This window comes from Coenobita brevimanus, chromosome 63 (genome assembly GCF_032717465.1).
Source record: "Coenobita brevimanus isolate Jiangsu-jjx chromosome 63, ASM3271746v2, whole genome shotgun sequence".
Lineage (NCBI taxonomy): Eukaryota > Metazoa > Arthropoda > Malacostraca > Decapoda > Coenobitidae > Coenobita > Coenobita brevimanus.
This window is the reverse complement of record NC_137016.1, coordinates 5,025,002-5,052,125: the sequence shown is the minus strand read 5'-3', so window position 1 is coordinate 5,052,125 and position 27,124 is coordinate 5,025,002. Positions and strand designations below refer to the sequence as shown.

General features: G+C 42.4%; 1 protein-coding gene across 1 annotated transcript in view; it reads right to left on the bottom strand.

Moving 5' to 3' along the window:
- LOC145404287 (platelet-activating factor acetylhydrolase-like) overlaps window positions 1–17,976 on the bottom strand; it is a 57,707-nt gene extending 39,731 nt beyond the window's left edge. The window contains exons 1-5 of the mRNA XM_080275807.1: window positions 17,899–17,976; window positions 16,437–16,500; window positions 10,282–10,379; window positions 8,183–8,300; window positions 7,779–7,938 (exon numbers count right to left, since the gene is read on the bottom strand). Coding sequence (XP_080131933.1) covers window positions 7,779–7,938; window positions 8,183–8,300; window positions 10,282–10,379; window positions 16,437–16,500; window positions 17,899–17,976 — 518 coding nt within the window. The remainder of the gene's footprint in view (window positions 1–7,778; window positions 7,939–8,182; window positions 8,301–10,281; window positions 10,380–16,436; window positions 16,501–17,898) is intronic.
- Between the last annotated feature and the right edge of the window lie 9,148 nt (window positions 17,977–27,124).

Here is a 27,124-nt window from a genome sequence, read left to right as displayed (position 1 = left end):
ATTCCCAAAATTGCCCCAAAATCACAAAGAAGTAAAAAAAAAAAAAAATCTGACTTTTTTCCCACCATAATTTGAACTCTGCGCGCATGGCGCGGGCCAGCTGTGTTTTGGTGCGTAGTTCCGCCGCCGTCCACTAGAGTGCCCCTGCATCCTCCTCACTTACCGCCCATCTCTTGTGTGAGTGCATACTTGTCATCATGGCCGCCCACGTGTTTGCTTTTATGGTGGTGCCCTACTTGCTGCAGGCTCTGCTGCTGCTCTCCTGCCTCTTGTTGTGTGTGTGATGATGGCCCTGCCACCTGAAAAGAGGAAGAGAGTGGTTTTGACTCTGGAGAAGAAGAGGGAGATATTGGACAAGGTGGAAGCGGGATGGTCAACCTCAAGCATCCTCCATGAAATCAACCTGGCCTGATCTACTTTGTTTGATATCAAGAGATCCCATGACAATCTCATGCAGTACATGGCTGACTTCTCGTCGAAGAACAAACGCAACGTGGAGAGGAAGATGATGTTTACTCCCCGGTATGTTGAAGTTGACCGCTCCACGCTGATTGGGTATTGACAACAACGTGCTGCTGGTGTAATGGTGCGAGGCACGGAGCTGAAGGCTGCTGCTGAGAAGTTCACAAAGCTTCACGACACCCTAGACTTCAAGGCATCCGAGGGTTGGCTCTTTGCGTTCAAGTTACGACATGGCCTTACCAACCATAAGTCTCATGGCGAAGCTTTGGACGCCAACGAGGATGGAGTAGAGGAGTTTTGGAACAAGGTGAAGGGCTTGATTGACAGGGAGGGCCTCACTCTCGGTCAAGTCTACAACGCTGACGAAACTGGTTTATTCTATCACTCTTTGCCAACGAACACTCTAGCCGAGGAGACGGAGAAGCGTGTACCTGACCGCATGCTCTCCAAGCAACGGATATCTGCTTTGTGTTGTGCCAATGCTAATGGCATGCACCGGCTTAAGCCCGTTACTGTTGGCCATGCAAAGCAGCCTCGGTGTCTTCGTGGGGAGATGGATGTCCTTCCTGTCATTTGGTACCATTCTTTGAAGGCATGGTTCACTGCCCAGATCTTCAAAGACTGGTTCCAATGCCATTTCGTCAAGGAGGTCATCCATAACCAGACAGAGAAACTGGGAAACCTGCACGACCAGGTAAAGGCCCTCCTTCTCCTCGATAATGCACTTGCCCACCTGCGCGACAAGGACTTGGTGGCTCAGAAGGGCCGCATTAGGTGCATGTTTATGCCACCTAATATGACTGCTCTCATTCAACCAATGGACCAAGGAGTGACTGTGGCAATGAAGAGGCTGTACCGAAGGAAGTTCCCGGACGAGGTGATGGTTGTTCTCGAGGACGAGGACGAGCACAGAGAGTGATGGGACACACGAGGCCAGCGGACTTTGGAAAACTTTTGCCGCTACAACATCAAGTCTGCAATCTACAACTGGGCCAATGCATGGAAGGAAGTCCCTGTCAAGACTCTAGAAAATGGATGGTCTCGTCTGTTTCTTGGAACAGATGTGGAACACGATTTCCTAAGTTTTGACGTGGATGATTTTCATGCACGTCTATGTGCGCATGGCAATGATGTTGATGGGGACGAAGTGCGTGAGTGGTTAGATGACGACGAGGGTGATCCTGGGTATCAGACCATGTCTGATATCGGGATCGCATCTTCAGTTGCAGGCGTCAGTACCCAGCTTGAAGATTCTGATGAGGACGGTGACGATGATGCGGACTCCTCTCAGCGTGACACTACTCCAGCCATCCCTAAGCTGAGCGCACTCCGAGAACTAGTAGAGTTCGTTCTCGACTGCCTGGAACACCCAGACTGCGACATGGAGATGGGGCCCTTGGGACTTGTGGAGGAAATGCGCGCTTTCAGGCAGCGCATCATTAATCACCAAAATTGTCGTTCCTTGCATCAATCAACCATTGACAGCTTTTTCAGACCCATGACCCCCGCTGTGCCCAGCCCTGGCACCACACCATTGCCTCCCCAAGACAGGCCCTCATCCTCCGAGCCACAGCCCAACACATCAGGCAATGTGGAGTAGCCACTGGACGTGAGTTTGCGCCTCTTATCAGAGTCGTCTGCAGTTGGTAGTCCATCACCATGTCCCAGCGATGCACCCCTAGGCCACCAGCATCAGCTACTCGCAGACTCTGACAGTGAATAAACAGCAAGAACTCACCACTAGACCACATGGGAATTTACAGTGCTGTGCAGTGAAAAAAAACAGTGCGTAGTGTTAAGAAATTAGAATTCTGACTGCAGAGACTTAAGTGCAGAGTGCAACACTGATTTTATTGATGTTCAATGATGCACAAATTAGACTGGTGTGTGTAGTGTTAAGAAAATGGATTTATGAGTGCAAAGACTTAAGTGCAGAGTGCAACACTTATTTCATTAAGGAACAATGGAGCGCAAGTAAGACTAGAGTATGCAGTGTTAAGAGAATGGAATTCTGAGTGCGAATGACTAAGTTCAGTGCAAGACTTCATGTACAGTGTACAGCAGGTGCTTCAGGTACTCCTTTTTACTGTCAGAGTCTGAGAGGAGGCGGGTTTTTCATCAAGATGGCCAGGGACTTGTTATATGTACCCAGAATGTCTCATATTGTACTGTATTTTCCATACTTACTTCTAAAACTTCATTTCACTCTTTTATGTCCCTTATTGGTGTGAATAGGGTCTTAGGTGCTATGCACGTGCAGTGGGGAGGTGTTTTTCTGAGTTAGGCTAGGTTAGGCTCCATAAGTACCAGTCCAGGAGCCAGGGACTTGTTGTGAGTAACCAGAATGTTTAATATTGTATATACTCACCTCTAAAACCTCATTCTCAGGTTCTTTTACATTTATTTCAGTCTTTTATGTCCCTTATTGGCGTGATTTTGAATTGGGTCTTAAATAGGTGCTATGCATGTCCAGTAGAGAGGTGTATAGGTGTTTTTCTGAGTCAGGGTAGGTTAGGGTCCATAAGTACAAGTCCAAGAGGCTGGGGCCCACTTTCCAGAGGGGATCACTTTCCGGACATGCCTTTGGCTCTATTACGTCGGATAGTAGAGAGATTACTGTATATATATAAATATATACAGTAACCCCTCCAATATCCGGATCAATAGAGCCATCGGTAGGTTCGGATATTGGTTTTGTCCGGATATTGGGCCCCAGCTTATGGACTTGTACTTACGGACCCTAACACAGAGAAACACCTATACAACTCCCTCCGGACATGCATAGCACCTATTTAACACCCAAATCACACCAATAAGGCACATAAATGACTGAAATAAATGCAATAGACACATAAAATGTGGGTTTAGAAGTATGTTCATACATTAATAAACATTCTGGTACTTATGGACTCTAACCGAACCTAACCTAACCGAACCTAACCGAACTCTGAAAAACACATTCCTACTGCACATGCATGAGGTAAGTTTAGTATGGAAAGAAGTACAGTATGACACTTTCTGGTAAGTATAGTATGGGAAAAAATACAATATGAAACATTCTGGTAAATATAGTATGGGAAATAGTACAACATGAAACATTTTGGCTACTTACAGCAAGTCCCTGGCCACCTCGATGAATAACCGCCTCCTCTCGGACTCTGACAGTAAGAACGATTTCCTGAAGCACTTGCACTACACTCTTCCTGAAGTCTTGCACTGAACTTAGTCACTAACACACAGAAGTCCGTTCTTTTCACAGTGTTCACTTTAGTCCAAATAATGTTCCATTAAATTTAAGTGTTGCACATAAACTTTTCCAAAATTTTTTTAAGTTTCCAAAGCCAAAACAAAGAAGGTTAGTTACGTTAAATTTCTTTTCTACTTAGTCTTTTCTCCCAACTTGAAAACCTTAACACAACACACCGTTTTTTTCACTGCACAACACTCAAAATTCCCGTGTGGTCTAGTGGAGAAGTTCTTGCTGTTTATTCACTGTCAGAGCCCGAGAGTATCACTGGCAGGCGTCCAAGGGGTGCATCGGTGGGTAGTGGTGATGGCGTACCGACTACAGAAGACTCTGAAGACAGCCGCAAACTCACGTCGAGCGGTGACTCTTGTCGCGGTGAGAGACAGGCGGGAAGTGGGGAGGATGCAGCGGCGCTCTATCGGACGTCGGAGGAATGACGAACCAAAACAATGCTCTCACGCGGCGCGCGCGGCAAGTTCAAATTACGGACGGCAAAAAATCGATTTTTTTTCCAATTTTTTTGGATTTTCGGACCATTTTGGGAATGTTTGATCCCAGGACGATAAGGTTCGGTTAGTGGGGATGTTCGGTTATTGGGCGTCCGGATATTAGAGTGATTACTGTACTCTATCTATAGTGTACAGTATATATATAATATATATATATATATATATATACACATACAGTATATATAGAGTCACTGCTTGTTATACGCTGATCTGGTATACGATAATTCGCTACAGTGATAACAAAAAAGTTACACCCCAAAATCCAATTTACGATGAATTTCCTGCTAAAACGATACTGCCATCGGAAAATTTCATATGAAGCACCAGGCACACGCAAGGTGACAGTCGCTTGTCTCTAGCAAGATGGTGGCCCCAGCGTGCAAAGCATTGTTTTGGTTCAGTTGTGGTCTCGCCATCCCTTCAAAGCCCTGTCTTTTCCACTCATTCATGTGTGCCCCCCGCTATCATCACCTCTCAGCCAAGTATCGTACTACAGTAAGCCTATACAGTACACTGTGTAGCACCAGGTCAACATTACGCATGTGTGATTGTTGTGTTGTTGCAATGATTTACTGTACATGGGTAACGCTGCCTGTATTGGTGTGATAGTGTTTGTTTTGGTCTTGGAGACGACTTGGACCAACACCCGAAGTGATTAAGGTGGGCTGTCAATTTTTGTTTCAGTCTTGGGTAGGTGACTTTGGGAAGTTGAGCTGACATAACCCCCCTTTTATAATGTATTTCAATCTACCGATTAAAGATAAACTCGTTAAACATTAAGGTATATCCTGACATAACCCCATCATATAACAAGTATGGTAACGACTGTATAGCTAGGCTGGCACTGATCTCTCCCCCATGGGAAACCCCCATATATAGTGGACAAATGAATCCCAACCTGTCCAAAACCTAGTCTGTGTGGAAGTCTACCACTGCAAAATTTTGTTTTCCTAAGTTTAAAAACAAAAAATATGGCCATGCATGATGGTGAGAAAACCTCACCTATGCAGGGCAGCTTTCAAGGATCTCACTGTCTATAACCTGGACTGGTTGGAGGTCTATCAGTGCACAAAATTTTGTACCCCTATGTTCTTGCTGTTGTTGTTCTTGTTTAACCCCAGCCCACCTGCCTAAGCAGATTCATCAACCACAGACACAGTAAGCAATCACTCCTATAGGGCTGTCCCATAGGTTCTCTGCACCACTGATGCTGTGTCTGCAATTTTGTAGCATGTGCTGTCCAGTGCTCCGTATCTATAAACATGTTACACTGTGTGGACCTGTCTTATGAGCAGGGCATATGTTGTACTGTATGTGATTCCACCCAACCCAAATCAAAGTTAATATCTTAGGAAGGCTGGGTGATGTCTTGATCTAAGCCTAGCTAGGTGAACCCAACCAGCTCTATTCAAGTACACCTTTGATGAGTGGACATCAGCAGGGGAAATTTTGTAGTATTGTGTGACTCTGTCCTTGAGAGTAATGACAGGTGTTTTGTGTTAGCACAGGCTGCTGTGTAGAATTGTATGCCTCTCATACTGAGATACTCATTAACAGGAAGGACTTCTGTCAGTGTTAGCTGTCAGAATGGTACTGATGTAGCCAGTGATTATACAATGCATTGTTCTTAATAGTCTGCAAGGAGCTGTAGTGTGTTAAATAACATGGGAGTCCATACCAGGGAAACGGGACATCACTGGACTAATATTTTTACAGTAGGGGGGATGTTTCTCTCTGCCACCCAAATTATTTTCCTGTTAGTATTTAGTCTGGGGTGGAAGTATACTACTGTGCAGGATTTCATTTCCCAGAAATCTAAGGAAAAAATCAATCAATCAATCAAAGATAAAAGAATATGACTGTGCAAACCAGTATTGCCCTAGATTTCTGAGGGTTGGCCCCCCTCATGAAGCATGGCCCTCAGGGGTTCAATCCTACCTGAAAACTGGTCCCAGTGGAGGTCTACCAACGTGCATAATTTTGTGTTCCTACGTAAAACAATTAAGGCTATGCAAACCGGAATTGACTGACCCTGCGGGCCACCATCACCCCCTATTGGGGGCAACCCCTAGGGATCCCCGGGACCCCACCCTGCCTAAAACCTGGTTCAGGGGGACGTATACTATTATACAAAACTTTTTTCCAAGGTAGTCACGGATGCTCCCAGCTGCCAGACAAGACATGGCTTTCTTTAAGATCTCTCTCCTCCTCTTTCTCCTCCCCCATCCTTAAGAAATACCATGCTTCACCCACTGTGGAGTCGAGAAAAAATGCTGCATCCACAAATCTGAGTGGAATCTTAGAAAAGTTTAAAATTCTCTCTTATTAAATTTCGGTACAGAATGGCAGTCAACCCCATCACTATGGGAAATTTTCCTGAATTAAACCTCTTCAATTAGAGGTCTTTCCTGAAACTACCCCATTCAAGTAAGAGGTCCTTGTCATCCATTAAATCACAGATGTCCAGAAACAACCAGGAGCAAATGCGGTAAGCCCTATATTTACAGAGGTGACCGAGACATTTTCAGCACCATATTAATGTACATTTTAGTACAGTATCTGAACTACCACTGCAAGGGACTACACTGCTTGGGTGAATCAGTTTAAGCAAATCATCATCCTCAAACCCTCGACCACCTAATCACATCTCATGTATAGCCTACAGTAATCTTTGTAAAGATCATTTCTTTATGAACTGTGCTGTTATCTTGAAAAATGTAAAACATGAATGGGTAAGTATTCTTTTAAATAACTCATCATCTAATCCAGTGTTGCCCCATGAGGAATGAAGGAGACCAAGATTAGGCAAGTTGGTCCTGACATTTAAGATGAGAGTGACCAGCCTCACTCATCCCTGAGTGGTATTACGTGAGCAACAAATCCCAACCACCCCTTGGATATAAACCTGCACTGGCTAAATCTGACTGGAGCGCCTTAACTGCCCACTAAACCAACAGATGCCATAGAAAAAATTATAGTTTCCTTGTTCACATTACACCACATAAGAATCACAGCTTGATCATTAAACAGTTTTACCTTGTGTACTGGTGGAGAATATTAGACAACAATCTGCTGTCCTGTATGGGTGAAAAGAAGTTTGCACCTTCCACTTTGACAGTACCAGGTTCTTTAGTCTGGGATTATACATTATTATCCTAACCATATACAGTTTCCCATGATTAACAGGATGGGGAGATCCAGAGCATGGCTCTCTCTCTTCTATTTTGGTACATGAATCAGAGGGTAGAGGAAGACCCATGCGAAATCTCCCCTCTTATGCAACAGGAGGTACAAGGCTGCCTGCAGTGCAAATGCTGGGTGATGGGATCACAACTCTATGACAGTATGAGGAAGGAGGATATCTAGCTTTTACTTCCATTCCTTTTAGGTTCCTTTTATAACATGCACAGAATATGTTGGTAACATATTTTCTTATAACCAGAAAGAGGGTAGAAATGCCTGCCAGTACAGTACAGAACAGTACTGTATAGAAAATAAAACATACCTGGTCATATCAACCTTCTGTCTACTGCAAAGAACTGGTGAATACTGGAACCTACCTGTGCTCAATAGCTGCCACCACAAAGCCATGTGAAGCGATTTCTGAGCACACAGTGCTGTAGATGGATCGATTGGCACTAAGGCCATGAGAAAAGACAACAACAGGGAATTTTTTCTCAGCCATACCCACATCCCACAAGGCTGGGATTGCTATACCTCCTGTAAAGAAACAAAACCATTCACACATCAACATCAGAGCAGTTTTATCATGCATATATTAACCTATACCACAAAAAGCATGAAACTTAAGAACTGTTAGAACATTTTTGTTTCCACATTACGAAAAGTACTTTTGTTATACCCACCATTTAGAAACTTGAGAAATACAATGATACAAATTAGCAGGCCACTTATACTGCCGAGAGTAGCTACTTTCAACATCTTGTTCATTATGGTAACTCACGCATTTTCCAGTTGAAAAGCATCCCAAACAAAGACGGTATGGAAGGAGCGATGAATGTGGCCATCCCTCGAGTGTACTCATCACCAAGGAACCATGGAGTCCATTTGTCACGATGATTCTAGTAAATATCCATAAAGTCGTTATCATCATAACCCTACTCTCCATTAATGTTATAGACTGTAAGGACTACAGTACAGAGACTGAAGGTGACATTAATGTGAGGACTGTGAGACACCACAGTGGAGCACAGTATTTATAAAAGTTATAATAAACAATGGAAACAGAACAGCTAAGGAATATGAATTATATTAAATAGACATGACAGGAAACAAATTTGTAAACGATGAGAAAATGAGGAAAGAAAGTGACTCAGGTAGTGAAAAGGGAATACGAGAGTGAATTTGAGTCTGAAAGGTGTGGAAGATTGTATATGATACAGTACATGAATGTGTGATAGAGCAAGGACTGGAAGATCGTTCAATTTTGTTTCATTTATAAAGGTTCCAACATACTTGCATGCGTTGACCGTGGTCACCTAACTGCAACTCTATACACTGTTCGAACTCTGGCAGCTTCCCTGTTTAGCCTCTTATCCCTGAGGTCACACTCTATGACCTTGTCGCAGGTCTTTTCAATCTGCCTCTTGCAACCCTATCAACATACACACTTCTCACTTTCTGCACCAAACTGTCATCCCTAATTCTCTCCGTATGCCCAAACCATCTCAATCTATCCCTCCTCATGACAACAGCAATACGCTGTAGTCCCATCCTTCCTTTCAAGTCCTCTATCATAAGCCTAGCCCCTCCAGGCCTCACATTCAAGAATGCACTGCACATCCACCTCATCATTGTCATTTCTGTATGCTTGGGCCTATGAATATCCTCTTCCTTTACTGCCCAGGCCTCACTACCATATAACATTACACTCCTAACACACATTGTATATAAAGATCCCGTAGCATGAAGGGAGAGCCCTCTAAATGTCAGGAGAGGCAACTAGCCACTCCTCACTCCAGCTACAGAGCTAGCTCCAGTCCCACTTTCAGCACATAACATGTTTCTCAAGTAACAAAACTCTTCCACACACTTGACAGATTCACCAGTAAGATCAATCCTTTCATGCCTGACAATCTCCATATGATCTCTCTGACTCACTGCACACATGAAATCAGCATTATATCACAGACTGCCTCTAATAATACTACATCTCTTATGTGCCCATATATCACAAATATTGCACAAGATGCAATTACTTCCTATGCCACTGTGGCAAACCAAACATGGCCACTCTCCCTCCCACAAATGGCCACCAGTCCTAGATACCATCATTTCTGCTTTATCCACACATATCTTCAAGCCCTTATGCCCCATTCCATCTCTCCACTTCTTAAATCTTTCCTCTGCCTCCCTTTCACTTTCTGCAGTCAACACCAAATCATCAGCATACAACATCTGCCATGGAAGTCCTCTTCTAAAGTCACATGAAAGGGTTTCAAGCACCATGATCAATAATATGGGGCTCAAGACTGACCCCTGATGCACACCAACATTCAGGGGAAACTCATTACAGTACTTAAATCTCCGAGCACCCATATACATAAGGATGGCAAGTGAAACAGGAGCTCCAGCTCTACTTACCATCTGAATTCCTATCCTCCTCAGGAGCAACACCCTGATCAGTTAGTGCTATGGCCAAAGGAGAATACAAATGGACAGAAGTACGTACTGGGATTTGATTTAATGAAAAGCATTGCTCCCCTTTCAAAATTTTAGTAAGTGGAATAGCTCGACCCAAAAAGAGTTGAAAGAATATACTAAACAAACCAAGTGCACAGTGTAGAAACCTCCTGTTGGTGAGGTGGGGCAAAGAATTATGACGGTATAAATCAATGAATGGATGTATGGATCACTTACTTCAAACAAAAACCAACCTAGCAGTTTCGAACAGTTTGTGCAATCTTCTTCAAAAATCAATTTAAAATATTTTAATATCCAAGTTTCACATATTTAATTAGCTATCCTAAACTAACACATGAAAATATAACATTACCACCATATTTTTCTCTTAATTTAATATTTTTAATAAGGCTGCTTCACCATTAAGTCTGATGTTCTGGAAGGATAGTAGAGTCGCATGAGGGTGCCTTCCTTTGTGCGGCCCACCATGATATCAGTACATCCCACCACATGAGGCCCTGCAACACAAACTCAGTTTGAGATCAGCCATTATATGTAAAGTGTAATGTACAGAGTAATTAAAAATTTTAATGGTTTGAATGCAGAGTGAATATATATGTGTGTGTGTGTGTGTGTGTGTGTGTGTATATATATATATATATATCTATTGCCAGACGCCTCAATCCCGTTTGGGGTGGCCACAAACAAATCGCCTCCACATCACCCTGTCCCCTGCCATTTCACTGCCCTGCTCCCAACTCACACCCCCCTCTCTCATATACCTCTCCATCCCATCCCTCCATCTCATCCTCGGCCTCCCCCTCCCTCTTCCCCCCTCCACCTCACTCACATACACTCTCTTCGTCAGTCTTTCACCCTCCATCCTCTCCACATGGCCAAACCACCTCTGTGTGTTTCTCATAACGCTTCCTATCACATCCTCATCAACACCATAATGCTCCTTTATAATCCTCATTCGTCAGCCTGTCTCTCCATGTGACTCCACAGGCTCCTCTTAAATAACTCATTTCCACTGCTCTCACTCTTGACTTGTGTCCTTCCAACAACGTCCAAGCTTCACTTTCATTATTAGAGTTGGTTTCACAATACTGTCATGTAGTAATTTTTTCACTTCCATGCTCACTTCCCTGTTTCTTATCACTGCTTTCAAGGAACTAGCAACCTTTCTTCCCTACTGTACCCTTTCAAGCACTTCACCCTCCAAACTTCCATCCTTACTCATCACACTACCCAAGTATAAACGTACTCACATTTTCCAATTCCTCACCATCCAACCTCGCTGTAAATTCACTAACTTCACCTCTCTCAAAGACCATCACTTTACTCTTCACTACATTCACCTTTAAATTCCGTTTCTTACACACTCTCCCAAACTCATCCACCAAGCCTTGCAGCTCCCCTTCGTCTTCACTCAATAACACAATATCATCTGCAAACAACAGTACAGGGAGTTTCCAAACACTATCCTCTCTCACCAGGGCCACTCCAACATCCACTGCCCTACCTTGTATCTCTTTTTATTACCCCATCCATGTACAGATTGAACAACCATGGAGACATGACACATCCCTGTTTCAACCCAACCTTCAACGAGAAAAATTCACTCAGTTCACCATCCACACACACTGCAGCCTTAGCACCATCATACATACTCTTCACAGCATTCAACAATTTCCCATCTACTCCATATATTCTTAATACTTTCCACAATCCTTGTCTATCCACCCTGTCATATGCTTTCTCCAAATCCATGAAAGCTGCATACAACTTCTTTCCCTTCTCTAGAAACTTTTCCACTAAAGATCTAAGAATGAATATCTGATCTACACAATTTCTTCCCTTCCTAAAGCCTCCCTGTTCTTCTCCAACTAATTCCTCTGTTCTTTCTCTAACTCTGTCAATATGTATCCTACCATACCCTTTTCCTATTATACTAAGAAGACAAATGCCCCTATGATTACCACACATTTCTTTTTCCCTTTTTCCTTTGTACAAGGGAATAATTATACCTGACTTCCAATCCTCCGGGACTCTACCTTCCTCCCAGGCCAATCTGCACATCTTCCACATCCATTCTACTACTATCTCTCCCCCATGCTTCAGCATTTCACCACACACTCCATCAATTCCTGGGGCTTTCCCCAATTTAACTTTCTTCATTGCTTCCACAACTTCTATCCTACTGATTTCTTCCTGTCTTCTCACCTCCCTCCTTCTCCCAGCCATTCCCCAGCCACTTATACTCGCATTACTTCCATCCTGTATGTTCAACAAATCCTTAAAGTGTTCTCTCCATCTGCTCACTTTTTCTCCCTTCTCCAATAGAAATCTACCATTTTTATCTTTCACTCCCCTGCTAACCTCACTTCCACCCTGTCTTACTCTCTTCACCTCTTTCCAGAACATTTTCTTACAGTCCCTCCACTTTACACTCAAATTCCTTCCAAATTCCTCATCCACTCTCTTCTTACTCTCTCTTACTAATCTTTTCACCTCTCTCTTTCTTTCTACATATAACTCTCTCTTCCGCCTCTCAACTTCTTCCACGCCCCTATTTCTCATCCATTCATTGTATGCTTTCTTCTTTTGTGCCACAGCCTGTCTCACCTCTTCAGTCCACTACGCTGTTCCTTGCACCCCCCTCCGTCTTCTCTTCCTCCCACACACCACATCACATGCTGCACATATTTCTTCTGTAAATATCCTGCACAAACCTTCCACGTCCCCCATCTGCTCCAATTCATATTTGCCCAATCGTTCCTCCACTTCTCTCTTATACTCTGCCTTTTTCTCATCCTCTTGTAACCTTTCCACTCTCCTTGCAACTACTCCTTCCTCTCATCTTTCCCTTCTTCTATTACTCCATCTTACTTGGATCCTAATTTTGGCCACCACCAAGTAGTGGTCAGAAAGTCCACTCCCCCAACCTCTATAAGCTCTTGCATCCATTACACATCTTCGCATCCTTTCATTCACACACACATAGTCAATCATTGCCATCCTTTCATTCAGTTCACCACCCACTCTTCTCATCACTCGCCACGTATACCTGCGGATCATTTTATACCTGAAGAGGATATTGGGGGAGGCGGTGGCTGAATCGGTATAGAGGCGGCCTGCAGTCCTAATGGACCCAGGATCGAATCCCAGCTGGAGCAGGGAACAGTTTAAGGATCTGAATTTCCTAAAAGCAGACTTTCCTGATCTACCAGATGACCCGCCGACATGTTGTAAAAATACCCCCGCTAATACCAACACACCAGTCCTGTATGAGACAGCCCTAGCATGTATTCAATATCGACGGTGGGTGTTAGCGCTGAAGTGGTGACATGTGGAGGTGTAGGAGGACTACTGGGCCTTGAGATAGGTCACTGCCCCCAAGAAATAGGCCTTGAAGCCTTTGCCCAGAGTTGGACGTGTAAAAAAAAAAAAAAAAAAAAAAAAAAAAAAACTCCCAGCACAAATGTCCACTAACACACGGCCATTCTCATCTATCTCAGCAGGCACACCCCACTCACCGACTATTCCATCCACCTTCACATTCCCTACTTTACCATTCATATCACCGATCAAAAACACTCTCATTTCTTCCAAACTTTTCCATGCACACTTCCACATTTGTCCAGAACTCTTCTCTCACTCTGCTAGCACGATCTTGCGTTGGTGCATACACACACACAATCGCCCACATTTGTATTCCAACTTTCAACCTTACCCACACAATCCTTGACCCAAGTGATCCATACTGTCTTAGGCTTCTTTTTCCATCTTTTACTCACAACTATACATACTCCCTCTTTTGCCCTCTCATTCTCACCTACTCCTGCACATATACCCCATCCATACTCTCATTCTCTCACACTTTCTCCTCTCCATTTTGTTTCAGTTATTCCACATACATCCACTTTCGCACCCTCAAGCACCTGGACAATCTCTCTCTCTCTCTCTCTCTCTCTCCAGGTGTCTGTCCTTTCCTCTCCATTCTTTTTCCTTCCATCTATACATACATACATTATATATATATATATATATATAGAGAGAGAGAGAGAGAGAGAGAGAGAGTATATATATATATATATATATATATCCATCCACTCACCTGATATAGTGCTGCTCTCAGGTGTCTGTCCTTTCCTCTCCATTCTTTTTCCTTCCATCTCTCTCTCTCTCTCTCTCACTCTCTCTCTCTCCAGGTGTCTGTCCTTTCCTGTCCATTCTTTTTCCTTCCATCTATACACACACACACACACATATATATATATATATATATATATATATATATATACACACACCCACTGCAAATTGACATAGGACCTACACACAGAATTGCTATGGAAGAATTGTCAGTCTTTGCTTTGTGTTTCCACCTCTACCAAGTGAATTTTTTGGGCAAGAAGTAACTGGTAACTCCTCTGGTGTTGGCCGGAGGTGGTGAAACACTCAACACATCAGTGCTTGTCCAGAAGAGAGAGTGGGAGTATATGTTCCCGTCGCTCCGAGCTTGTACCTCCCTCTTCTTCATATTTATTACTGTTTGCCCTGTTATTTTCCAAGAGTTGAGTTGTGATGCCTGGAAAGTACTGCTCAAGGGATGACAGGGTCCATATCATTGCATGGAGGCAGGATAATGTCCTTATCAACATGAACTGTGAATGTACTGGACGTGCAAATATGACCATCATGAAGATTCTTGCTGCAGCAGGTGGCCTACAACGTGATGTCGTACCAGAGCACAAGCATGGCGGTGGAAAGAAGACGATGACTTCCAGAGGTACTGTTACGCTTCTGAAGAGGGAAGTAATCAAGAATCCTCGATGGACAGCAGCAGAATTGAAGAGAATGCATCCCCTGCTGTTACAAGACGTCTCAATTCGAACTGTCCAACACCACTTGCAGAAGGTGCTGGGTTTGCCAAGCCACACCGCAGCCAAGAAACCGCTTCTCACTGACTGCATGAAGATGCAGCGCATTCAGTTTGCCAAGAAGTATGCACACTGGACATCGTATGTGAGGAGAAAAGTTATGTTTTTCGATGAAAGCACATTTCAAGTGTCCCAGGTGCGTTCTGCCAAGGTTCATCGCCCAGCCTCCAGTAATTGATGCGACCCTACTTACACGGTGCAGACTGTTAAGCACTCACAATCAGTAATGGTATGGGGGTGTTTCTCAGGTGAAGTGAGAAGGGGAGGCCTCTACTTTCTTCCTAAGAACTTGATGATGAATGGTGGCCAGTACATTCAAGTTCTGAAAGATCATTTGTTAAACTTTTTTCCTATTCATGGGTGTGACTTTTTCAAGCATGATTCAGCTCTATGTCACAAGTCAAGAAAGGTGACAAAATGGCTTCAGGATAATCAGACTGAGGTCTTCGACTGGCCTGGCAACAGTTTGGATCTAAATCCGATATAAAGCTGCAGGGAAAAGATGATGAAAATCATGGCAGAGAAGACACCCAACGTGGACAACCTCAAGACTGAACTGACAAATGTTTGGTGCAAAGAAATGTCCTTAGATTACTTTAGAGATCTAACTGATTCCATGCCAAAATGCATCCAACTGGTCCTGAAAAAAAAAAAGGGAAGCATGACTTCATATTAATGAATGGCATTTCATGAACAAACACTGTGATATACTATGATTTCTATGTTTTTTAAAACCATGTGGGGGAGGTCCTAAGTCAATTTGCGGTAACTGTGTGTATATATATATATATATATATATATATATATTGCCAGACGCCTCAATCCTGTAAAGGGTGGCCACAAACAAATCGCCTCCATGTCACTCTGTCCCCTGTCATTTCCCTGCCCTACTTCCAATTCACACCCTCCTCTCTTATATACCTCTCCACTCCATCCCTCCATCTCATCCTTGGCCTCCCCTCCCACTTCCCCCCTCCACCTCACTCACATACACTCTTCTCATCAGTCTCTCACTCTTCATCCTCTCCACATGGCCAAACCAACTTAATGTGTTCTCCTAAAGCTTCCTATCACGTCCACATCCACACCACAACACTCCTTCACTTACTCATTTGTCAGTCTGTCTCTCCATGTGACTCCACATGCTCCTCTCAATTAACTCATTTCCACTGCTCTCACTCTTGACTTCTGTCCCTCCAACAAGGTCCAAGCTTCACTTCCATGTGTTAGAGTTGGTATCACAATACTGTACCATACTATCATGCAGTGTCTTTTTTACTTCCATGCTCACTTCCCTATTCCTTAACACTGCTTTCAAAAAAACAGCAATGAACAATAATGAAAACAAAAAATTAACTCTCAGGCTTCTAAAGGTCTTGCAGGGGCAAGTAAACTTATCTGGCATTAGCTAGAATAAATCATTTTGTACTCTACATTTAAGGGTTAAATCAAGAAAGGTCTTAGCCTTAGCACCTCACATGGTCTCCCAAAAGCGAGTAAAATTACCCTGTGTTAGCAAAAATAAAAAATATTAAACATTGCTTTATGAAACTTAAGATTAAATATTCTGGACAGTAGGGCAAACCCTACTTTCAACATAATGTGTACACCATCAACCTATGCATGGCTAACCTTGTGGGATTGGAGTGTGGTTTGAGAATTTGCCAGCCATAGTGCTAGGAGAGCGGCGCGAGGCCTCAGTAGATAGCAAGAGCCGTGTTCCACCACCCACCACCCGCACCACCCTTACTCCTGCTTAAAAAAAATGGAAAGTACATGTACTCAGAAGAATTTAGTGTTCAGGCAAAACTGTAAGAGCTTGGTGCATACAATAAATTAAAAAATTTATTTATCTGATATGACAAAAATGAAACAAAGCAAAAGCAGGCTGTAAAGTCTATGCCCAGAGTCGGACAAAAAAAAAAAAAAAATCACCTAAAGGGTTTAGAGTGGCATTGTGGAATGTGGATAGTCTGAAAGATAGAGGGGTGGTGGGGGAAGTAGTGAAGACTCTGAGTAGGAGATGGTTGGGTCAGTTTGTTTGTTGCAATGCACTGCAGGTATAAGCTATTGTGGCAGGGAAGTGTAGATAGATACGGTGGTGTGGAAGTGCTAGTCAGTAAGAAATGTGTGGAATGTGTCATGAATGTAATGAGTGTAACTGGAAGGATTACAGCATTGAAAATATTATTTGGTAAACATATGATGACCGTAATATTGTAGTATGCTTCACAGGCTGGCTTGAAATGATGAAGAAAAGATAGCTTCTAGGAAGACGTGCTGCATGTGGTTCGTGGTATGGGGGATGATGTGACAGTAGTTTTGGGTAGGGATTTAAATGCTCATGTGAGAGAAGTAGCTCGAGGATATGAAGGGATGCATGGGGGATGCACGTGTGCAGAAAGGATACTCAAATTTGGGAAGATGGAAAAGGATATATGCAACACACATTTTAGGAAATGAGAGAATATGCTGATTACATATGAGTCCAGGGGAAAAAGTAGCCATGTTGAGAATTTCTTGGTCAGGAGGGCTAGTAGGAAGGTGGTGAAGGATGTCAAAGCTATGTGACAAGTGTGTGCAGTAACACAAATTATCAATATGTGACATGGTGCTGAAGGAGAGGGTGGTGACGAAGAGGACCTGTGCACCCAGGAGGAAAATACGCTGTAAGCTGAAAATACAAGCAGTAGGGGATGTTTTCTATGGTGAGATGAGTAGAGTGATGGTCGAACGGGGAATGTAGACAGTAGAGTTAATGAGCAGTACAAAGGTCTCAACAATAATTTTTTGTGAGCTGCTGATTCAGTGTGCAGATGGACGAGGGGCCCTTCAAGACATAAGGTAACGTGGAGGTGGGATGAGTGTAGAAGCCACAATTAAAAAGAAGAGAAGACTTTTCTGGGTGTGGAGAAGGGGTGGTATTAGAAAGGAATACAGTGACTCCTCCAATTATGCGGCTACTGTATCACTAAACTGTTCCGTGAAATGGAATTCGCACAAATGGTACCACAGAAATTGGTAGGCTGATATCTAAACATTTTCCCACAGTCGTCCACATCATATCTAATAATTGTTGTAGTAAACATACTACCTCTAGGAACATCACTGGGAACAAAAATGGGTTAATTAGAGTGTATAAAGTGGTAAATATGTGGTTATAACTTACCATGACAAGGGATTGAGCAATGTTTGGGTGTCAGGGAGGGGTGTACCTCCTTTGTGTTAAGTAATTTACGTAGTTAGTCGGCTGCTTTTGGTTGAACTCATATCCATCTAAGCATCCCACTCAAGCTTTTAATAAATAATAAAATATTCTTATTGCCTGTAGCTCCTTGTGAGGATAATAATAAAATGTTTACCTGAACATTCACGCAAATGCACTGTGCCAGGCTGTCTCTTTTGTTACCTAACGTATGTAGCTAGTCACCTGCTCACAGTTCTACGCACATCCATCTACGCATCCCAGACCCATCCATCCATCCATCATCCAATACTATGTCACCCCATGAGGAGCATAGGAACACGGCCACTTTTAGCAAATAATAAAATATTCTTCGTGCCTGTAACTTCTTTTGAGGAAAATAATAAAATCTTTGGGTAAACATGCACGCAAACATGAGGTCCCAGGCCGTCTCCTTTGTGTTACATAATTTATGTAGCTAACTGTCTGCTTTCAGCTTTACTTACCGGTACATCCACCTTCGCATATCACTTTCATTTTTAACCCCTAAAAAACAAAATACAATATAGAGCCAAATTCAAGATCCGATCATTTTGAGATGCCTGGAAATTACGGGGATACACTCGGGATGGGCATAATCGGCCAAATGTAAACAAAACTTTAAATCTTTATGAAAACAATGAGTAATGACAGAGTAAAAAATGACGTACAGTACCATTGGAAAGCACATACCTTCAGGTTCTGCATGAACTGGCGCTGAAGACTATGTGAACTTTCACTGGACTGGCAGTGATCTTAGGTGTACTAAAATCACTGTTTTTCACTCCCATGACCATTACCCAGAGCTTACAACACTCTGATTTTCACATTATAATTACTATTTGACATTGCATCCACAACAGACATTCACTGTGTACTGATGCAATTATATTTCACTGTACTGCCAATGCAATACTCATACCACATACTTGCAGTGAAATACATTTGCAAAACCATTTTATAACATTTTTACAATAAACTGGACATTCCATATTATAATAATAAATGAAGGTAATATTGCAAATCACGTCACTTTCACGTCACTGTTACCACGATGTATCTATTACATAGAGGCACTTATGGAGAGTACTATGTTGTCAATATATATGTACATATAAAATTACATTATTACTAACACTATTTCACATCACTGTTGCATCACTGTACATTGCTGTGAGTCACTGAAACATCACTGTTACTGCAATGTATCTATAACACAGAGGCTATTATGGAGAGTAATAGATTTCCAATATACTGTATATGCATATATAAAATATATTATTATTACACTATTTCATGTCACTGTTGCATCACATCACTGTACATTACTGTGTGTCATGTTACCGCAATGTATCTATTCCACAGAGGCACTTACGGAGAGTAATATGTTTCCAATATACAGTATATGCACATATAAAAATATATTATTATTACAATATTTCACATTATTGTCGCATCACTAGATTACTGTCACTATCAATAATTCTTCAGAGTGGCTATGGACAGCTCCTAGGAATGATCTTGATTGGTGTGGATGTGGATGTGCCAGATCCACGTGATTCATTGGGGGCCAAGCAGAGAGAGATCGAACAACAATGTGACATCTTCACTGTCACAATGCCGGACAAAGACTGAGTGAGTTACGAGGTATATGGTGCAGGGATGGTGGTGGGGATTTGTTATTGTCATCATACTCCTCCACAGAACACGGGAAGCTACCTCAATGCTTGCACTAGTTTGAAAAATGACTTGACTGCATATGTGGGCACCCGTCTTTTTGGCCCTAGTACCCTCAGACAGCATATGCGGACACCCATCTTTTAGTGGTTAATAAACAAAAAAATTCTTAGTGTCTGTAGTTCCTTTTGTGGAAAATAATAAACTGTTTCCACAAACATACATGCAAATGGTGCCAGGGTGATGCCACCAGGCTGCCTCCTTTGTGTTATGAAACTTACATAGTTGGCTGCTTTTGGTTGAACTCAAATCAATCTATGCACCTCACTCTCAATTTTGATAAATACAGTAATGAAATTTTCTTACTGCATGTAGCTCCCTGTGAGGAAATAATATGCTTACACAATAATGCATGCAGATGCTCGGTGCCAGGCCATGTTGACATGTCACTGCTTGGGACTTGGGAGTATCGGCACTCGGTAGACCATGTTTTGGGGGGTGCTGATTTTGGGATTTTCCCATGCAAACAAGACTCTCTCCTGTGTAACAAGAATCAGGGTAGGGTTTATCTCTCCGTGCAAATGGTAAAAATCATAAATGAAACCCATGTAATTTGGGGGGTCACTGTACATGGAGGCCAGGCGGAGGGTCAGAAAGGAGTAATCCCTCTAATATCCGAATGCCCAATATCTGAACATCCCCACTAACCAGACATAATCGTCCCAGGATCCAATATTCCCAAAATGGGTCAAAAACCGCAAAAAATTCGAAAAAAAATCTGACTTTTTTCCCACTCGTAATTTGAAATTGCTGCGTGGCGCCAAACAGCTGTTACACCATGGTCCCTTCACCCCTTCCTTCCTCCCCCCTCCCCCCTCCCCTGTCAGGGTTGCCATTTGGTATTTTTCATTACCAAGTGTGGGCCAGTTTGGTAATGAAAAATTCGTTTGGTAATGAATCAGAATAATGCATTACCAAATGGATTTTTCACATGTATGAGGATACACAGGATGGAGATGGTGGATTGTTTGCTCTCTCTGATTAACTTGGTAGCCTATATAGCGTGATAATAATCAACATGCTGTTAATTACAAGAAGAGTGATTACATGTATTTCCACCTGTGTATATAATTAGTGAAGAATAGATGCTAGCTTTACGAGTTTGGTAATGAAAATTGAGGGAGTTTGGTAATGTGGCCGTTGCAATCTGGCAACTCTGTTACCCCGCCACCATCAACAGTCACAGCCTAACTCCGATCGAGAGCAGATGCTTATAGCAGTGCAAGCCACAGGTGCTTATTTTTTGTGAATAAACAGTGAATAAACTGCAATACCTCGCCACTAGAACACACGGGAGTTTACAGTATTGTGCAGTGTTAAGAAATTAGAATTTAGAGTGCACAGGATTAACTGTGGACTGCAAACTGGCGGTTCAAACGAGTCCAGGAGCCAGGGACTTGTAAGTACCCAGAATGTTTAATATTGCATAAACTCACCTCTAAAACCTCATTTTATGGTTCTTTTGCATTTATTTCAGTCTTTTATGTCCCTTATTGGTGTGATTTGGGTCTTAAATAGGTGCAATGCATGTCCAGAGGGAGCTGTATAGGTGTTTTTCTGAGTTAGGGTCCATAAGTACAAGTCCAGGAGGCTGGGGCCCAATATCCGGACAGGATCACTATCCGGACATGCCTTTGGTTCTAATACATCGGATATTGGAGGGATTACTGTATACAGGTAACTCGCACGGAACACGATCTCACGGAACGCGCTCGCAATTATACGCGGTAAGGGCTGGGATACATATTAGACAACGTAAGATTAAAAAACCATTATGAAAACTACAAATTAACGCAGGAGAGGCCTTTGAAAGATCAAATCCTCGAACGTCACCGCAGCGCGCGGTTTGTTTTGATTACGTGACGATCTAGGCGGGAAATTATTCAGTGAGTGAGACATTCCCGAGTACAGTAGCACAGTATTTGTAAGTTAAATATTTACAGTACTGTACTGTTCTGGTAAGTTTATGTGCAACTTAAAGTACTATTAAATAACGTTGGAAGGACACAAGTCAAGAGTGAGAGCAGTGGAAATGAGTTATTTAAGAGGAGCTTGTGGAGTCACGTGGAGAGACAGGCTGACGAATGAGGATATAAAGGAGCGTTGTGGTGTTGATGTGGATGTGATAGGAAGCGTTGTGAGGAACACACTGAGGTGGTTTGGCCATGTGGAGAGGATGGAGGGTGAAAGACTGACGAAGAGAGTGTATGTGAGTGAGGTGGAGGGTGGAAGAGGGAGGGGGAGACCGAGGATGAGATGGAGGGATGGGGTGGAGAGGTATATGAGAGAGGGGGGTGTGAGTTGGGAGCAGGGTAGTGAAATGGCGGGGGACAGGGCGACTTGGAGGCGATTTGTTTGTGGCCACCCCAAACGGGATTGAGGCGTCTGGCAATAGATAGATAGATAGAAATAACGTTAAAGCAAGAAATAAAGTCTTATAACCAGTTTACCTGATAGGCGTCAGAATATTGCCTTTTTTATTTGTTCGTTTTTTCCACAGTGCTGTTCAGTATTTGTAAGTTAAATATTTACTGTTCTCGTATGTACTGTACTTGTAAGCACTTAAATAAAGTTAAATCATTAAATAAAGCCTTGTAACCAGATAACCCGAATTATATGATTACCCATGATCGGCGTCGGAATATTGCCTTTTTTGTTTGTTCGTTAAACTCTTACTGTACTGCTTTTCTACAGTACTGTATTTGTAAGTTAAATATTTACTGTTCTGGTATGTACTTGTAAGCAATTAAAGCATTAAATAAAGCCTTGTAACCAGTTAACCTGATTTATATGATTACCCATGATCGGCGTCGGATTATTGCCTTTTTTTTTTTGTTTGTTCGTTAAAGACTTATAATAAGAGAAAAATACATTCTTGTCTTGGTATCTTTACCTATTTGCTCAGGTTTGCTGTAATGGTTTGCAACTTGTAGAAAACTGTGAAAACTTTCGGGAAGTGAACGAAAATCTGGGACATGACCTTGACTTCACCGTCTCATGTATCTGTCAGTTCACCACCGGCTATCGTGATGAGTGGATGTACGATTTTTCGCTCGTGGCCATGCCTAACCACACATAGTTACACCCATTATCTCGACCCAGACAGAAAATACAACCTTTTTCCTCCCTTGCAAAACACAAACAACCACCCTGTTTACGAGACAGCAATATATATTGCGAAAATAACAAGGTAAAATGATAAAGATGAACGTAAAATGATTGAGAAAGATGAACATGTTATGATGGAAGAAATACGTTTTCCCCGTCTGTAAACGTATTTATTTCTGCTTTGTATCTGTATTCGTAATAATTAGACTTATTGTTAGTTCTGAAACTGCATTACGATTCTATTTTTAGCCATTCTCGTGGTGTGGGAGCTGGAAGTTGTGACACAACTTCCTTATTGCTAATCGGACTGACCCTCCACTTTATTCTCCCGTGGCAGAGTCTAGCCTTGCAGGACGTGCAGTTTTCTCATTTAGGACTGATAATTCAACTCTTTCGCCCCCTTTTTCCAAGCATGGGCACAACGATAACGTAAAGAATAACTCGAAACTACCATAAACATATATCAAAAAGGTGAAAATGTATTCATAACATTTTTTTTTCCAACCATTCCTAACAGATTATGTACTGAAATCATTCGATATCACAGTACTGCATTTCTAAGTTAAATATGTACTGTTCTGGTATGTACTTGTAAGTTAAAGCACTAGTACCAGTTAACCTAATTTATTACCTATGATCGGCGTCGGAATGTTTCCTTGTGTTTACGTACAGTATTTGTGTGTTGAAGTTTTGCTCAGGAGTACTGTATTTGTGAGTTATAACATTAAATAAACCTTCTAACCACTTAAAGTGCTTTCTAGTGACAGATAACAGCAAAACAACACATTTGGGGGGTCTAGGGAGCAAAATACGGAGTAGTTTAAATATACGCGATTTCGCACCTAACACGGCACGGTAGGAACGAAACCCTCGTGTTCCGTGCGAGTTACCTGTACATGGAAAAGTCTGAGTTTCAGAGACTTTTACTGGATAAACTAAATACAGTGATCCCTCAGTTATCCGGACATTCATTATCTGAACATGTTCAGCTTCCGGACACTGGGCCTTTGCTCTGTTAAACTATTATCCGAATTTACTTGCTATTATCTGGACGTAAAAGTGCAGGAGAACTTCTGCTGGCCAGCTGACATGTCCAAACATTTGGTATTGTGGCCGCTGGGCTCGAGCCGTGAGTGAGAAGTAATCTGTAAACCCACAACCAGAGCTATATTGTCCGTCTGACCCTGTAATGAATGGTTAAAGTCGCACGCTCGTCCTATCACTCCCAACGAATCTCCAGCACCTGAGTAATATGACTGTAACCTGCAAGCAGTGTCAGAGCATCCGTGTGCATTCCCCATAGGGTGTCTAATATCGCGCAGCCAAGGGGGCTAAGTCTTTCCCAACCGGCACCTCCATCGAACACAGACCAAAAGCCACGAATACATGTTCGGCAACAGTGGTCATCCGCCTCTCTATTGAAGGTAGAAAGTCCCCCAGTCTCAATGCGTTGTGTTTCCACATGGCCACGCGGCATCTAACAGACCGCAAGCCATAAGTAAATGTACGACAAAATCGCCCGTCCACCTGTTGACAAATTGGGGATAATTCTGCCCACAGCTTTGCCCCTCCTCCCTCCCTCCTTTCCCTCCTCCATACCCTCCAGGCTCCCCCCTCAATCCCTCAGTCTTTATCCTCTTCCGTGGTGATAGCAATGACTCATGAGTTTTTGAATTTTTTTGCAATTTTTCAACTACAATTGGTCATATGGAAATTCTGTGGTGACCTCAAGAAAGCTCATGAAATTCTGCATCTAGAAATATGCTTAACTCTTAGAAGATGCCAGCAAAATTCTGAATTAGGATGGTGGGAAGTTATATGAAGGTAAGTTTCACTTGAACACTTTATTCCTGCTTGATTTTCGTACTCTTACTTGTCAGTTTTATGTTTTTTTATTAGCTTATCTAACAGCATAAACACCAGCAAAGATGATGGTATACGATTTTTACCAATATAACTAATTTATGGTGGCATATTTGGCCATGGAATTGTTTGTTGAGCCCCGAGAGCAATCACTTGTCACAGACAAAAGATTTTCAAACCGTCGTCAGCTTTTTTTGTGGATTTTTGTTGTTTATGCATTGTTTTCATGATGTTTAGCATTAAAATATGGATAATCATGTGTGTTTTGATGTCTAAATATGGCAGACTGACCTGAAAACAGTGCCAAAACTAGGAGAGGTACTGTACATACAGTCGTGTATAGGTGGGGTGTTTTTAGTTTTTTGATGTTTTTGTTTTAATGGTTTTCTTGGTGTTTTACACTACTATGGATATTCCTATGTGTGTTTTGATGTCTAAATATGGCAGACTGACTTGAAAACAGGACCAAAATTAGGAGGGGTACTGTACATACAGTCGTGTATACGTCAGGTGTTTTTTGGTTTTCAGTCATTTTTTTTCAGGGTTTTCTTGGTGTTTAGCTTTACTCTGAATATCCCTATGTGTGTTTTGACATCTAAATATGGCAGACTGACCTGAAAACAGTGCCAAAATTAGAAGGGGTACTGTACAAACAGTAGTGTATAGGATGGATGTTTTTTGGTTTTCAATGTTTTTTTTTTTTTTTTTTTTTCATAGTTTACTTGGTGTTTAGCATTACTTTGGATATTCCTATGTGTGCACTGATGTCCAAATGTGGCAGACTGATCTGAAAACAGTGCCAAAATCAGGAGGGGTACTGGACATACAATGGTGTATAGGTAGGATGTTTTTTGGTTTTCAGTGGTTTTCTTTCATGGTTTTCTTGGTGTTTAGCATTACTTTGGATATTCCCATGTGTATTTTAATGTCTAAATGTGACAGACTAACGTGAAAACAGTGTCAAAATCTGGAGGGGTACTGTACATCTATCTATCTATCTATCTATTGCCAGACGCCTCAATCCCGTTTGGGGTGGCCACAAACAAATCACCTCCAAGTCGCCCTGTCCCCCGCCATTTCACTGCCCTGCTCCCAACTCACACCCCCCTCTCTCATATACTTCTCCACCCCATCCCTCCATCTCATCCTTGGCCTCCCCCTCCCTCTTCCCCCCTCCACCTCACTCACATACACTCTCTTCATCAGTCTTTCACCCTCCATTCTCTCCACATGGCCAAACCACCTCAGTGTGTTCCTCATAACGCTTCCTATCATATCCACATCCACACCACAACGCTCCTTTATATCCTCATTCGTCAGCCTGTCTCTCCATGTGACTCCACAGGCTCCTCTTAAATAACTCATCTCCACTGCTCTCACTCTTGACCTATGTCCTTCCAACAACGTCCAAGCTTCACTTCCGTACGTTAGAGTTGGTATCACAATACAGTACTGTCATGTAGTAACTTTTTCACTTCCATGCTCACTTCCCTGTTTCTTATCACTGCTTTCAAAGAACCAGCAACCTTTCTTCCCTGCTGTACCCTTTCAAGCACTTCACCCTCCAAACCTCCATCCTTACTCATCACACTACCCAAGTACTTAAACGTACTCACATTTTCCAATTCCTCACCATCCAACCTCGCTGTCCATTCACTGACTTCACCTCTCTCAAAGACCATCACTTTACTCTTCGCTACATTCACATTTAGATTCCGTTTCTTACACACTCTCCCAAACTCATCCACCAAGCCTTGCAGCTAGGGCATTTTTTGGTTTTCATTTTTAAAAATTTTTTCATGGATTTCTTGGTGTTTACCATTACTTTGGATATTCCTATGTGTGTTTTGATGTCTAAATATGGCAGACTGACCTGAAAACAGTGCCAAAATTGACAGAGGTACTGTACATACAGTGGTGTATAGGTAGGGTGTTTTTTGGTTTTCAGTTTTTTTTTTTTTTCATGGTTTTCTTGGTGTTTTAGCATTACTTTGGATATTCCTATGTGTGTTTTGATGTCTAAATATTGCTGAATGACCAGAAAACACTTCCAAATTATGCAAAAGTACTGTACAAATAAGTTAGGTATAGCCAGGAGGTGGGTATAGGTAGGGTCTGGGTGTGATACAGGAATAGTGTTCATTATCCGGAGTTGCCACTATCAAGACATGCCACTGGCTCTATTATGTCCAGATAAATGAGGGATTACTGTAGTGTCAAAAGGAAGAAAGTGGTATTTAAGGTGGCAAATCAAATGAAGAGGGAAAACAGGGATATCATAAGTAAGCAGTGTGTGAGGAATGATGATGGAAAGGTGGTGGTGGACAGTGTGGATACAAAAGACACCTGGAAAGAGCATTATAACTGGTTGATGAATGACGAGTTTGAC